This window comes from Lepeophtheirus salmonis, chromosome 4 (genome assembly GCF_016086655.4).
Source record: "Lepeophtheirus salmonis chromosome 4, UVic_Lsal_1.4, whole genome shotgun sequence".
Lineage (NCBI taxonomy): Eukaryota > Metazoa > Arthropoda > Copepoda > Siphonostomatoida > Caligidae > Lepeophtheirus > Lepeophtheirus salmonis.
The window spans coordinates 8658346-8674495 of NC_052134.2; the positions used below are offsets into that span (position 1 = coordinate 8658346).

General features: G+C 30.1%; 1 protein-coding gene across 1 annotated transcript in view; it reads right to left on the reverse strand.

Moving 5' to 3' along the window:
- LOC121116543 (rabphilin-3A) overlaps window positions 1–16150 on the reverse strand; it is a 139208-nt gene that overhangs the window by 30450 nt on the left and 92608 nt on the right. The window contains exons 6-7 of the mRNA XM_040710806.2: window positions 15544–15956; window positions 14591–15127 (exon numbers count right to left, since the gene is read on the reverse strand). Coding sequence (XP_040566740.1) covers window positions 14591–15127; window positions 15544–15956 — 950 coding nt within the window. The remainder of the gene's footprint in view (window positions 1–14590; window positions 15128–15543; window positions 15957–16150) is intronic.

Here is a 16150-nt window from a genome sequence, read left to right on the forward strand (position 1 = left end):
TACCTCCTCATGATTAAATTTATGTTTATTTTGTTATTAAAATATCTATTTAATCAATATTTTCTCTATCACCATTCATTTGCAATTTGCTTCTATTATTAATCGTCATATATATCAGTTAGGGTGATACTCCAAACTACAAACAACGGTCTTTCAACGCCTATTCAATGTTATCTTGGAAGATGTTCCAGGACTTAGTTGCTTGAATAAAAAAATCAAGCCAGTGTATTTATCTTCAAAACAGGACCTCTATCGTATTTGTAATTCCCTTTATAAAGATGAAAAGGTTACAAGATCACTCCTGGCATCATCATGTAGCTAAAGATAAGCCACTTAATGATTTATAACGTAAGAAAAGGGAGAAAATACTTAAATATCGCCCTTACTCAGTGAGTTATGTTAAAGCTATTTGAACTTATTATAAAATTCAACTGAAGTAGTTAATATCTCTTGAAAAATAAATTTCGAGTAGTTAGTCAAGGATGATTTTTCAGTCCGATCTAATAACCAATGGGCTGTAATAATTTTTCGTTGGAGTTTGGTAGACCATTAGGCATAAGATTTTCTTCTATTACAATCAACCTATTGATGCATGCCAAATTTTACACAATGTTTGTGCATGAAGGAGGTCGTAAACGACCCCGTTCATAACTGTTGTCGACAAATTAATATATATATATATATATGTATACAGAAAAAGTAAAAATCAATCAGTTACCTTATTAAAAGCACAAGTCTAGTGAAGATATCAGAAATACCTTTCTAAAAAAACCAAAACCCACACAAATCAACTTTTAATAGAAAGAGTATTAAATACAGGAGGAAACAAAATAAGTTTTCTTCATCTTCTGAAAAGAACTGGGGTATCAACAGCAGCCTTAGGAAGTACAATAAAATAATTTTTAATTAGGATCTAACGACGTCTCAGATGCTTATGAAGTACTAAGTAGCAACAGAATCACTATAAATAGGGAATTTTGGAACAGACGAAGAGGTTAGACTATTAGAAGTGTGGCAAACGAATATAGAAAAGTGTGAATCATATTCTGGGATGCTGCCCTACAATCAAAGAACACTTTGAACATTTTATAAAAGACCATAGAAATAGAGCTCAACAAAGATCTACCTGAAAAAGAGATTATATATGGAGTTATGGTAAAAAGACAAAATGACAAATCAATCTATAATTGAATTCTAAACATTGATGATATAGACAGAGTAGCAAACAAAACGTTCATTAACACTGGTCTAGTAAAACTAGTATTAACAGATATGAAATTAGAAACATAAGCTGAAATACTAAAAGTATCTTTGAGTGATGGAACCCAATAATATACAAATCTAATGTCAAAACTAGTATTTCTTTTGTTTATAATTAATATTTAGGCGGTTGTGTTATCTTTCTGTATATTTATATATATTTGGTACTAATTTCGTCGATTTCAAAATACTTAACTTGTTTTTTAATCTGATAAGGCATTTTTACTATTAGTTTCAATTATGCAGTATGCGTTATTTTTTGTGAAATATTTTCTCACCTTTTTGTATTCTTTTGAATCTATGTTTTATCACCAATACTTTTTTGTATGCTTTTGAAACATTAAATCCAAATATATTCTTTCTATTCTTAATTTATTTTCATAATGCCTTGTTTACGATTTATTCGTTTATTTAGATATTTTTAATCGATATTTAGTGAGTTAAGTTAATTTTTTTGCTAAAGTTGTTCCTTTGTATTTTTCCTTTTTATTTCCTAAATTTTTTTTTTTTCTGTGTGATAAAGATGTAATATTGTAGTTATTATTGATATAATACACACAATCTAATCAAAAACTGATTGGTACTACTTAGTAATTACTAATGAATATTGCATAACTTTTTTTATATGAAATTTTAAATTTAATGTTTTTACTATAAAAATAACTAATGATATATATCTTGTTGAAACCCCATCCTCATGTCGTGAAGTTTATTTTAAAATGACGATGTGTTTTTTCTCAATGTTTAATTTTATGACAAGTATTTTTAACATTATAATTTATATTTATGTGTGGACCAAAATGGAATTGTTAAAAAATGATACAAAATGTAATGAACGATTATTTATTAAAAATGTATCATATAATTAAATACATTTTATGTTTGGTTTTCTTTTTTACTACGTTCACTAACCGTATTATAAAAAGGATGTTCACTAACGCTAGGTCAAGATTATAATTAACGTTAATTATGATTTGTATAAACTAAGATTAAAAATAATTTTCAGTTAAATTTCGTAAATCAATATGAAATTATTGTTCATTGAGTGATTCAACACTGTAGGTAGATCGATGGTTTACTTTAGTGATCAGTGTAAAAAGTAACAGTTAAATTCCTTGTGCATCTGTAGTAGCTATGTAATAGCTCATGTAATCTCGGGCCAAGGAGTGGATGGGTACGCATAATATAGTTTAATTATGTTATAAAAATCCTAGGTGCGTAGGGCTAGGGCTGCTTAGTGACACGCTTAAACAGGTGATAATCAGACAAGGTCTTACACGAAACATCATTGTTTAATAAAAGTCACAGGATTTGAACCCCTTGAAAGTATTAATTTAAACACAAGTAAATATTAAAATTTATTTGTTTTCCATAACTTACTTTTACTTTTTTAAATATTTTTTAATATCTTTCTTTGAATCTGAATATTCTTCATTTTTTCTTCTCTGCCAGAAAAACTTTACATATACTTAAATATATTAACTTATGTTCTTATAACAAATTATTTATACTTTTAGATAAATTTTATTAACATAAGATCAATATGTTAATAAAAAGACTTACATGATAACCTAAAGGTTAAAATGTATAATATAATTACAATATTTTAATTATACAAATGAAATAATACATGTAGATCATGTGTACATTTAGATGGCCTCATTCTGGAATTGGTAATCTTGAGTAGGAATTTTCTTTTCTTATTCTGTTGTCCTGAGGATTCGATATCTATTTTAACTACATTCAATTATATTCAAATTAGGATGAAATATTCGTGTGTGCTAATAAAAGATTTAAAGTAACCTTGAAAAGTTGCTAGTTATAATTGTAAGTCCTTGTTGGACTAAGAGTAGAATTTAGGATCAACATCAGTTTAACTCTTGCCAATGTTCATGTTGATTTCCTTCTATTGCTTCAAATTGTCAGAGTTACCATGTTTGATTTTCAGTTTATTTTTTAAATACACACGATTTCCATCACTATTTGTAAGTATGTTACTCACATAGATGGTGATGTGCAAATTATTTTTTATCAAGTGTTCTAATTTTTGACGCTCAACTTAAAAATCCAATTTGATTGTTTGTCCAACATTCTTATTAGATCCCAACCAACCTATCGTTATTTCATTTCCTGACTTTCTTTCTACCTACAGGTTTTTTTTAATGTTCCCATTCGAATAATATATGTATAGTGTGTGTGGTGGTGGGGCAATTATTTGGGTCAAATGGAAACATTAAAAGCTTACTCACATATCTACAAAGTCTAAAACCAATTATAGAAAAAGTAAATAATAGAAGTTTTCATATTTACAAATTAAATTAACTAGCTACTTCAAACTTTATTCCAAATAAGCTACAAAAGCTTATTTCATTGCTGCGTCTCCAATAAGTAAGTAGGTACTGTCAAAGAGATAGAGGAGTATTCTATAAAAATGCACTGTCTTTGTTCTGTTGCATGTAAATCGGTAAATATATATATATGTATAGGTAATCTTTAATATTACAGATTATGCTTAGCATGGGAAGACTCATATTTTGAGAGGAAAGTATAAAAAGAGCCAATATACCCAATCAGTATTATAGGTACAGTAAATGAAATGGTGTTTTAAGGTTTAAATAGATATATTTGTTATTTGAATTAAAAATTTTTTTTAAAAATGGTCTATATTAATTTTTATGCAGAGTGGGGACCCAAAATTTGCTGTATCATTTAATTACGATTACATTCACGTTACAATAAATCATGAAGTTTCATTATGGAACAAAAATAAAAAAGTTTTGTTTTTATCGGATGTCCCAATAGGTAAATCTTCGGAGCAACAACAACAAAACCAACGCTTGTGCCCTCTTCTCTACGCTTGTGTCAGTGCCGAGAAGGCTACATAGATCTTTGGGATCTCCGTCCACACTGCCTACTTCATCAAAAATCAATTACATCCCCATTCATGGAAGTTGAACCAAAATTTCTGCAGCAACCATATTTTAAACCATTTTTTGGATATTTTAGACCATAGACTTCTGGCCAAAATATCTGCCACATCTCTCATCCAAATTGGATTTCCTCTGAGCTGCCATCATAACAGTTTGATACCCAATGGACAAAGTCTTGATCGTCAAGAGTGTCCCGTCTGTTCTTCGGGGACTTGAACAACATTGTTTGTTAACCCTATATGGACGATTGTCCTTTCAAAAATAAACAATAGAAATATCCATTTTACGTAGTGTTAAAAACAATCTTTTTTCCCAAGATGAATGCATCATGCACTTTTCTCTATAGTTGTGATTATCTTCAGAAATGATGTTATTTATTTTTTGTTGTGCGTTGGGTTCGGAAGTCAAGGATGTCAAGAAATTGATGGTCGTCAATCCATACTTCCAACTAATTGTGTAACCTAATGAAATTATCGGTGGTAGCTAAATACTCTAAGATTGAATAAATAGTTTTAAATTTAAAATTATATTATAATTAACATAATTAAATTACTTTATGTACGTGTCTTTTTGAAAGGCTTATTGAAGGATAAGGGTATTTTCCTCGTTATCACGAAAATGAAACCACAAATTTTTTTACAGAGATTTTTCAAAGTTTGGAATTAAGTCTAAAAAATGAATGAAGAAGATGCAGAGGAGGGAGGGTGTAAAACCCTCCTCCCCCCAAAAAAAAACAACAACACACATTCAGTGTGAGCCCTTGTATTGATATTATACTCATGCAATTTCAATGACCAATTTATTAATTTATAAAGTCTAGTGCTATATTCAGTGGTGTGAACAGAGGGGGAAAGGGGGGAAATTGACTCCCTTGCCGTTCCAAAACGTTGAAAATCAATGCTATTAGTGCCTCTTTTGATCTTTTTTCTCTTCTTTTTTTTGTACTTGTTGCCCCATCCCTTTTCTGCTCGCCCCTCCCCTTCAAAAAGACTCTTTACGCTAGTGGTTATATTAGTATAATCACAAAATATAAAAAGCTGCGATATAATTTAATAAAAAGTGACGAGGAATTTGTTGAAACAGATAACGTGGACAAGACGACAAAGACGATGAAGAAGAGTTAAACCCAGTAGCACCTCGTCTTCAAAATCCCCTAAAAAGTAAGATATAACTACAATTCCATGGAAACTCATCAAATATTACTCTTGAAGAAAAATTACACAATAGAAAGGGCAACTTGGAGATGTGGTTAATGTTCGCACTCCCATTGAATACTTTTGATATTTTTTTATGATACTTTTCTTACATATGGTGGAGCAAAGTAATCTTTATTCCAGTCAAATCAACATCAATAAGCTGGTGACACAAGTAGAACTCGAGCAATGCATTGCAACACTCCTGATCATGGGTATTCAAAATCTAAGTAGAATAAGAAACTATTGGAGCTTAGATTTTTCAGTTGAAAATGAGATACATGAAACTTGTTCTAGAGATAGAAGGTGAAAAAAGATATGTCTCAATCCAGTGAATAATGAAGAAATACCATCAAGGAATCACCCAGATTACGAGAAGATTTTCAAAAATAGACCATTTTTTTCTCATCTCCAAAAAAAGGTTAAAAAATATTGAGAAGGAAAAAAGGCTTTTTGTGGATGAACAAATGGTTCCATTCAAAGAAAAAAATGTCATCAAGCAGTACACTCCAAATAAGCCCCATTAATGATATTTAATTTTTTTGTCTTGTGTGGAACCGATAGCATACAATATGATTTTGAAAATTACAATAGATCATTCTACCAGTTCAGGCAGAACTTAACTTAGGAACAAAGTCTATACCAACGGACTACATCATCTCTTGAATTATTATTATAAGTTGAAAAGTGTTCTTCTCATTTTAGAACTAGCAAAGAAGAAAATATATTCTTTTGGACCTGTGAGAATTAATCGAGTTCAAGGTGTAGCACATATTCTACTATCTGAGAAAGAGCTAATAAAGAAAGAAAGAGGATCATATGTTGAATTGTTTTATCTTTAGGCGAAACAGAACTAAAGCTTGTTAACTGGTTTGAAAATAGATGTGTAAACATTATTTCCACCTTTCCTTCAGCTCAACCAATTATCAAAGTTAACTAGTGCATCAGAAAACGCAAAGAGCTTGCAAATGTGCCATGCTCCTCCATCATTAAGACTTATAATTTATTTATGGGAGAGACGATATGATGGACTCTCTTATAGGTCTATAAAAAATCCATGTTTGAACAAAGAAGACATATCTAAAAATGCCTTCTCTGTTCGGACGTCCACCAAATGAAAAACTAAAAATTGTTTTTCATTTGCTAGACGTCACTATTATAAACTGCTGGCTCATATATAGAAGAGATTGTACTTAGCTTAGTATTCCTTTCAATCAACCAGATGATCTTCACACATATAAAAACAAAGTTATCAGATGACTTATTTTCTAAGGACAAACCCCAAATAAAAAAGGAGCCGGTCGGCCATCAAATAGCAATCTGGAAATTCCATTTGCAAATCGAAAGAAACGACTTTGTAATAGAGTCAAAGCTAACCGCAAACCTAAGTTCGTATAGACCAAGTATACAAGTATAGTAGGTTTTTTTTTTTTTTTGAAAAGGATAATTCTAAACTAAAATGTTTATTGATCTACTTTTTTACGTGATCCTTCTTCCTTCATTTATTTCTTATGTAATATGTGCATATAAAATAAAAACCTCAATAATAAAAAAAAAAAAATCCAATATTCCTTAGGAGCGGAAAAGCTTTGTTCAATGCCATAACGGATAGTTTAATTGTAAATCTATAGTCGCCAAATTTATGTTTAGCAGCCAAGATATATATTTAGAACATATAGAAAGTTTAATAATGTTAATTTTACAGTAGTTTTTTTAATAGGCATTGATTTGATAAAATAACTATAAAAATTCTTTATAATCTAATTGTACTTTAAAAAGAACACCCATGAAAATCTTTGATTGGAAGATCAAAAAAATATATTTTCAAATAGATATTTTTTAGAAGGGTTAAAACTTGTAAAAAAAATATAACTTTCATTTTTTTTTTTACAGTGTATCATAATTTCGTCCATACAGGACTGGAGAATATAAATTCAAAGAAAAATAGCGAAATACAGTATTTAAACATATCACAAATTGGTTTTGAGTTGTCATTTCTTCATTTAATAAAAGTCATGTTGTTTATATTTAGTCAGGTTACTGCATGTTTTAAGCACCTACTTTATTGTACCCTTGTACATACAGAGTGGTCTATTAACAACGGAAATTGAATTTTAAAGATATAATTTATTTCTTAAAAATTTATTTTCGACAAAACTTATAGTTTTTTTTAACATGCCCATTTGACATTTGATTTTCATCATTAGCTATCTATAAGGATATGCACTTCGTAGAGCACGAGGAGAAGGTATATACATATATTGCATGATATATTTTACTACTGAATTAAGATAAAGATCTTAATTTATTAACATAAGATGTCTATTGTATGATTTTGGAAGATAAAATGTATTATTACCTTCGATATACAGACACTTCAGCATTCAAAATTATATTTGTCCAGCAAAAATATTTTAAAACTATATTAAAAAATACCTTTATGTTACTATTCATTTAAAAAGATGTCAACAAACCTTAATCTTAAAACTTTTTCTCGACGTTTTGAACATCTCTACCTATGTACTATCTCATTACATTACAAATGTAGGTAATACATTTATGCTCTTCTCAACATCTTATCAAGCATATTTTTGATAAATTCTATAGAAATATTCAATCAATTATTATTTTATTTTAGGCATCTATTGGGCTGTACTTATTTGTTCAATTCATTATAATTTATTGCAAAAGTTTTTGAGTATATCATAATAGAAAACTAATATATTAACATATAAATAAAGTTTATGAAAACTTTTTTCTCTTTCTTTTCTATACATTTACAAACTAATTTTACAGTCACTTCACTAAAAAAATCGGGGTACATTTAGATAATACACACTTGCTCACGAACTCAATATACATTTTGCGCATTCAAATTAAAATAAGTAATAAAAGATATACATGATATCCTACATATTTTGAGCAGATTTGATTTTTTTCTTCTTCATATATTACAGAATTTTCAGTAATGAAGCAAATGTAATCAAATATAAAAAATTGGAACAAAAAACTTGGAGTAGCATTTAGTGTCAATTTTATCACTCTTAGATTAATTACAAGATTTCATCATGCAATCAATCGACTGCTGAAACAAAAACAAAAAGTTTAGTTTCTATTCCATATCTCTAAGTGTAAAATGTCGCAAAAGCATTTTAATGATGGTGCGGCTGAACTTCCCAGGGACGTACTCACGTTCGAATTTGAACAAAAGTAATGGAGCCTTAATATTTTTTGTTGTTTTTTTTTACTTACAAAAAAGAAGGATGTAAATTTAGAAAAAACGTACGTTAAAGTGTATCATAATGACAAATTTGGGAATTGGGTACCACAATTATTTTGCATTTTATTTATCTATTGTATTTTATATTACCTATATAATATTATGTATGTAAATATTTTATTAATAAGATATGAAGGTTGGGTCGAATCTCATGAGAAATGTTCAAACCTCTATAGTGTATATTTATATGTATAAATGTATTTGCCAGTATTATTTTAAAACGTACAATTCATACATAATATGCCGCAGTTAGTCATATTAAAAAGTGCTTGTGGATATTTGTGTGAATAAAGTTTAGTCGAAAAATTTTACGAGAAGAAAGATTGAGATATGGATGACCAGAGGAATAAGGAATTTATAATTATTAAAAAAGTTATACTTTTATGCAAAAGTAATGTATCAATAATAGTAAATCATATGTGAGGATCAAACACACTCAGAGTCCTGAAACATCGTCCATCTATGGCTAAAGACAAAATTATACAATTTTTTAGAAAATCTATGTATAGAGAAAGGGTAATATTTGAGGTGAAGAAAGTGTTGCTAGAAATATAGGAATTTCTGGTCAAATTCTTTAAACAGCCTGAATTATTACTTGGAGACATATACTTCAGGCAATATATTGAATGTATGATTGGTTCTGAAGACTAACGGACATTTGTAGGGATTAGAAATTTCCCACAAGAAAAACAATGGCCGAATTGGCGGTAATTTTTTGATATGGATAAGAGGGGATATGTATGATTCTTAATTATTAAATTATCTGTTGTCTTTGATAAAATTTAAAAGTCTTTTCAATAACAGTGTAATATAATTTTAAATAAGCTCAGGGTTTACTCTACATGGCAAATGGAAGGACATACATTTACTAATTTTTTTGTAGAAATGCAAAAAAATGGTAATCATGCAGATTTGAATGGTAAATCTTATAACAAGGAGTACCTAGAAAAAATATGAAGGTAAAATTGATTGTCAGAAATCGGGAAGAAGACACAAAAATGAAGCTTAAAGTCATTCTCGAGATTAAAATGATACTTTAAAAAATTATTAATATGTTTAGAGGTGAAGAAACTCCTTAAAAAGATGACTGAAGTTTAAGGAAAATAACTTTTAAAACGATAGTCAATGACAGGAGTGAGATTCAAAAGTTTTATGTGACAAAGGACAACTGTTCAATATTGAAGAATATAACGAAAAGAAAAACTTATACATATACCAGGGGGAAGAAAAAAAGAAACGATAGAAAGCAGATTTTGTTTACAAAAAACAATTTAGAAGACAGTATTCTGCCTAGTGAAACGAGTGAAAATTTTAAGAAACTAAGCAATTTTGGGCACTCAAAAATGTGTGAGAAAGAAAATTCCCTTAACAAAATGAAAAATGTTAGAGTCACAGTAGGACAATTTAGAAATTTTGAAAAATCTTCGATGTTTCCGCTAATAATAATTAAAAAAAAGATGGAATCGTTAATGGAAGTTACTTGGCCGTAGTCATTTCACATCCTGAATATTCCCATAACGTTTCCATCTTTGTTTTTATAATTTTTACGGAACCATGGGAGATCTTTAAAAATCAAGAGATGTTGAAAGAATCTAAAGTAAACTGTATTAGTGGAGTAATCCAAAGTTTTTTCACGATATTAGGAAAAATTAATATTAGCATCAGCTCTCCACCTGAAGAAATAGATTCACGATTGTTACTGAGAACGTTTGATGCTACTTTAATGTAAGACCTGCGAAGAGTTAAAATTTTAACCTGAGGATTACCCTGCACAATTAAAATGAAATTGTTGGATGAAGCAAGATGCTATAGATGTTGGTTAGGCGAATGGAAAAAAATTTCCTACACTGGAGAAGATTATAAGAATACGGCTAAATTTAATTCAAAAATATCAAGATGTTATCATCGAAGGATATAGGCCATTGAAGAAGCTGAAGTGCAAACCAATAAAAATTACATTAAAAAAAGATGCTATATCTTTTAAATTGTACCTTATACAAAGAGAAAAACGAATTTGATGATTTGGTAAAAAAAAAGTTTTATTACACAATTGGGAAATAAGCCAATTTAATGGTGTCATTCTCTAGTCATAGTTGGAAAGAAAAGTGGAGATATAAGAATTATTGCAAAACTTGGATTACCATTATGACGTTTATATTTAGCAAAAAAGAATTTGCATCGACAAGAAAGCAGGAACAAGCGTTTGAAAACATAAGAAGGTGTGCCTTTGTTCCGGTAAGAATTACTGTTTTGGAGACTGATGCAGCAAAGAAAAAGGGGGTTGGATACGCCATAAGTAAGGTGGACTAGAATAGAAAATGAAATTCGGTCAAAGCCAATTCAAAAGGGTTAAATACATCAGAAGAAAATATGGGATTACCACTATGTGGTAAGCCCATTGAAATAATGTGTATTTATTTGGCCACCAAGAATCTTAATTTATATTTAAAAGGTGTGGATCACTTTTTGATAGTAATAAACCATCAAGTTATAGTTAATATTATGAATAAGCAAACGTTCGACGTAAAGAGAAACCCTGATAAAGAGAAATAAAATAACCGACTCAAATGAGATATAGTTTAACAGTCAAATAGAAGCGGGGAGAAAAACTTATAAACTGCAGAGGCATTTTTGAGAAACCCATATTGGAAACCTGCAAACGAAGAAACGAAAGAGGATATTGGTACAGTTTGGGAAACAAGACGAGTATTAATAAGAGCTATTCTTGGAGATCAAAACCATAGTGGATAAATAAGAGCAAAATTGAAAGAGTATGCTAAGGAAGTCAAAGTTATCAAAAAATAATAGAATATGTTGTAAATGGATTTAGGAAAAATCTTAGAATGTGACCAGAGAAAATAAAGATTCATTGGAATTTACAAAAACGAATTATATATATCCTAAGAATTGGTAATTGTGTACAATAGAAGAATCGTGATTCAAAGGAAGCAACAAAGATCTTATTAGAAAATTTTCACCGTATCTCATCACGGAATAGTTAGAACTAAGTAACGAGCAAGACGTACCCTTTAGGCACAAGTTTTTCTTCATGATAATTTCAAAATTTCTAGATGAACCCTCAATCAAATGGTTAAGCCGGAGAAAATGTGAATATGATAAAATATATAGTTGAAAAAATAATATAAGACGGTCTAGTAGATATGTCGACGACTACAGAAGATAAGAAATACATAGACGATAAATGGAGTAAGCAATGCAAAGTTAGTATTTTTACAGGATATAAGGGTCAATTTTGCCAATATTTTTTAGGAAATCCAATTATAATTATGGTTTATTGGTAAAGAATAAAAAACAAAATCACGGCCGTGATCCATGAATAAACCATTTGTACTTAATTATCAATCAGCAATCCGTATATGTTCAAGATCATATATGAAAACGATGGCTTAATAGAGGAAAAGTATTGGCGATAAAATGTAGATTTAAAGGAATAACAAGCTTTTTTATCAATCTTTGTTTGTTTAATATCCCAGTTTCCTAACAGAAGGTTAAAAGATATAATTCTTATCTAAAATACTTGTGTGTATATAAATACAGTATCTCGATTAAATTCGATAATTTTAAAAGAACATCAAAATTATGTCCATCAATGACTTTTTATCAGACATATATTAAGGTATGGTCTAATGTAAATTCATAAATTATGTCCTAATTTTAGAATAAGCTCATAAAACTTGGAAAAACTTTTTGTATACATATGTACATATGTGTTAGATTATTAATATTTTTCCAAAGTACCATATAGGTAATTAGGATATATGTTTGCAAGTAGTAAAAAATAGAGTCAACATAATCCCTCCAAATCACTGAATGTATTTCATTCATTACGGGTAATGTTCAAACAGAATATAAGTAAAAGAAGGGGCTTCTCTAAATGAAAAAATGTTTGTCTATATATAAAATTGTCGTAATCATCAAGACAAAAATAACTTTCGATTAATATGGAAATGAACAAGTACATATATACTAATTATAATTTCTTCTATTATTAATTCACAGCTTTCATTTAATGGGAAAAATAGGGGCATAACCAGAGTTGTAAATTTTTAATACAAAATGACATGGACACCCTGCCAATATAATTCCTCAATTCCACACTGGGTCTAACAAAAACTTCCACTCATAACTAAGTAATCAATCATCAGTGTTACTCTCCATAATTCAAGGGCAGACCACACTTGGTTACCAATTACTTTATACTTATCTCGGTATTATCTCTTTAAGAATTAAATATTAATAATAACAGCATTGAACAATAAAAAAGACAGTTGATGTTGGGAACTACAAAAAATTTACAACTCCTGTCATAACTAGAACTGTAAAAAACCACGCCTGCTACCGAAATAACTATAGTTATTGACGTAACTCCTCTTTATTTTTTAGCTGGCCCGTTCATTTTGGAATTGCTAATTTATTGAATGATTTTTCTTTTCCTTGGGTGTTGTCATTAACTCATTTTTGACTACTTTTTTTAATAAGAAAGTAACCTTCAGGATTTGTTGCAGAGCTAAAAGTTTTAGTCCTTATTCGACTTAGAGTAGAATTGTGGATCGATATCAAAGTAATTATTGTCAATGACTTTGTTTATTTCCTTCTACCCCTCCTCCTTCGCCACAGCTGATTGTAGCTGAACTAATGAAACGTTATTTCAGCAAGGAGGATCTTCTCTAAATCATTATTCAAATTGTCAAGGTTAGAATGCTGATTTATGTTTTTCTTTTTTAACATGCCCAAATCACAAGATTTTCATCACTAAATATAGTGCTCCTTGCTCGTAAATATGTTTATATTTTCAAAATATGAAGCAATAATTAAATGAGCAAGTTGCCAACATTTAATTTTTGTTTCATTTATGCGCGTGAGGATTTTGACAGTTTTCATATCTCTATTCCTGAATATGGTTGATATTTATGTTGAGGTGAGTAAGCACGTCCGCAATTGCCTTCTGGTTTCTTTGTTTTTATTCAATGCACAATTTCTTATTGGCAATAACTTATAAAAAAGAATGATATAACTAATCAAAATACTAGGAATAACTGTGTATTGTATTTTTTTACTTTCGTAAACTCAACTGCATCTCAACATTTATTCCAACATTTAAAATAATACATACAGTAAGACTCTTATTTAGTGGTCAAGCAAAATAAAGTAAACAAGTGACTGCTTAGTGAAGGTGACCTCCGTAACCAGGTTTGGTATTTACAACAATTCCAAAGTTAAAAATAATGCATAAAACAATATAACTAAGGATAAAATTTACATCTGGAAAGAAAGGGGAATGAAATGCCAGTATTTGCTCAATTGCAGTGATCGTAAGCTAAAAAAATATATGTTGTTAAGAACAAAATATGAATATTTATATTAATTTGTCTTGCCTATTTTGAAAATTTTAACGTATCAGCTGGCTTGTAATCTCTATCAGCAGATATGACGTCTTTCAAAGTTAACATATTTTTATTACATTCTCTAATGCAGGGTTTTTACACTTACAATTGCAATTTAGACCATCCCTTCTATTGACATGACATTTATTCTCAGATGGAGGGGGAACCAAACACATAATTGGTGGAAAAACATTTGTTTATGTGCCTCCATACATATTTTATTTTTTATTCTGTCAAGAGAGGGTTATAACTAAGTCTATAGCCGATCACTCCTTCTTTGTTTTGTACTCAACTATCTATGTAAGTTTAAAAAAGATACCGTCAAAAGAAAGGTACTTTATGAACCAATCTAGTAGGTATTTAATAATGTGTGTACCCTGCTGTCTAACATATCAGGAACAAACTCAATAAAGTTATTTAATTAATAAAATTATTGAGTATGAACTAGATGGGGCCGCTTGACACCCTTAAATTAGGTGACTGTTAGACCAAATTTGATCTTAAATCTGATTTTGTACTTACTCAGTGGCTTGGCTTTATTGTATTTGACCGGAATATTAGAGTCGTTCTCACATTGCGTAATAGGTTGAGCAGCAGGGGCTGGAACCTCCTCTTCTTCATCATACTCTTGCTCATCTTCCTCCTGTGCCGGTGTATGCTGATCATCGTCTTCTCTTCTTAAGTTGTTAAAATCATCATGATTGTGATGATGAAAGTCGTGTTTAAGAAGTTTATTATTGTTATTATTATTCACACTACTATTGGAGTTAAAAGAGTTATTACAACCATTGCCTTTTGTAGCTGCTCGTCCAAGAAGGTCGTCGCTCTTATGCATTTCTTGTAAAAGCTTTTCCGCTGCTAGTTTTGCTTGCATATTGGCTGATACTGCAACAGTTGAGCCAGTAAGGAATTCATTCATAGGATCCTCATTTTTTAAAGGCATTACCACGGAACTAAAATGTTGTTGCTGTCCAGAAGGTATAGGACTAGACCCACCACCACTTCCTCCAGGAAAAATCCTCTGTGGCGAAAGTGGAGAATGAGGAGCTGACTGAGAGACTAAAAGAAAAAGATAGAAAATATATGTTTTTTTGTAGATTGTTTATTGAACTTTTCAGTGCATTTTTAAAACTTGATCTAGGCTACTTTATCTGCTTTAATGTAAAAATAGGGGTCTATACATTGTACATAACGCCCGTCCCTAACAGAAAAAAATACATATGCACAAAAAATGTAAAAAAAAGGAACTTATTTTTTTAAATGCTTCGAAGAAAAATTTAAAAAAAACAAACAAACATTGTATTTTATAAGCAATATAATGCTTAAAAATGTTGGCAAGACATTTTCTAAAATATCTCAAACTTTAATGAATATATGTCAAATTTTCTATTTAAAAAATAAAGATTAAATCAAACTTTTTCACGTTACAACAGGTCCTATAGGTCACAAAGGTTGATTTGAAATGTAAACTTTACCTATTTGGGGTGGGCATCGAGGTGGCGGTCTTCCTCCTCTAAAACTACGAGGATATCTTAATCGAGGAGGAGGTCCAGCTCCTCCTCTACGAACCATCACCATTCCATGAGGCCCTCTTGAAGAAAAAGGTGGAGGAGGTGAGCCACTAGAAGGAGGACGAAAATGAGGTGGCCTTGGCCCCCTATAAGGAGAGGATCCACGATGTGGTGTAGGAGGACGGTAGTATCTTGCTGTATTTCCAGATAGCAGTGGAGGGCCATAATATCTACAACCTGTTGGAGTTAAAGGACGAGTGGACGTTGGAAAATTGTAGGGCGGAGTGGAGCGGCCAGGTGTTGAAGCCCCGCTTCGAGCCAAAGGAATACTTATAGGTAAGGATCTGGATGAATCTTCACTTACTAGGAAACCACTTCTAAGAATTTTTAAGGAAGATAAATAAAAGAGAAAAAGAATGAAATAATTAATTAATTATAATTATTTTTAAACCTATAACGTCTACTTTGGTTATTTATGGTTATAATTGGTGATGAAAATCTAGTGTATGTATTTTGTTAGGTCTTTTTTCGGAATTGTAAATCTTAAGAAGGATTTTTTTTTGTCATCAGC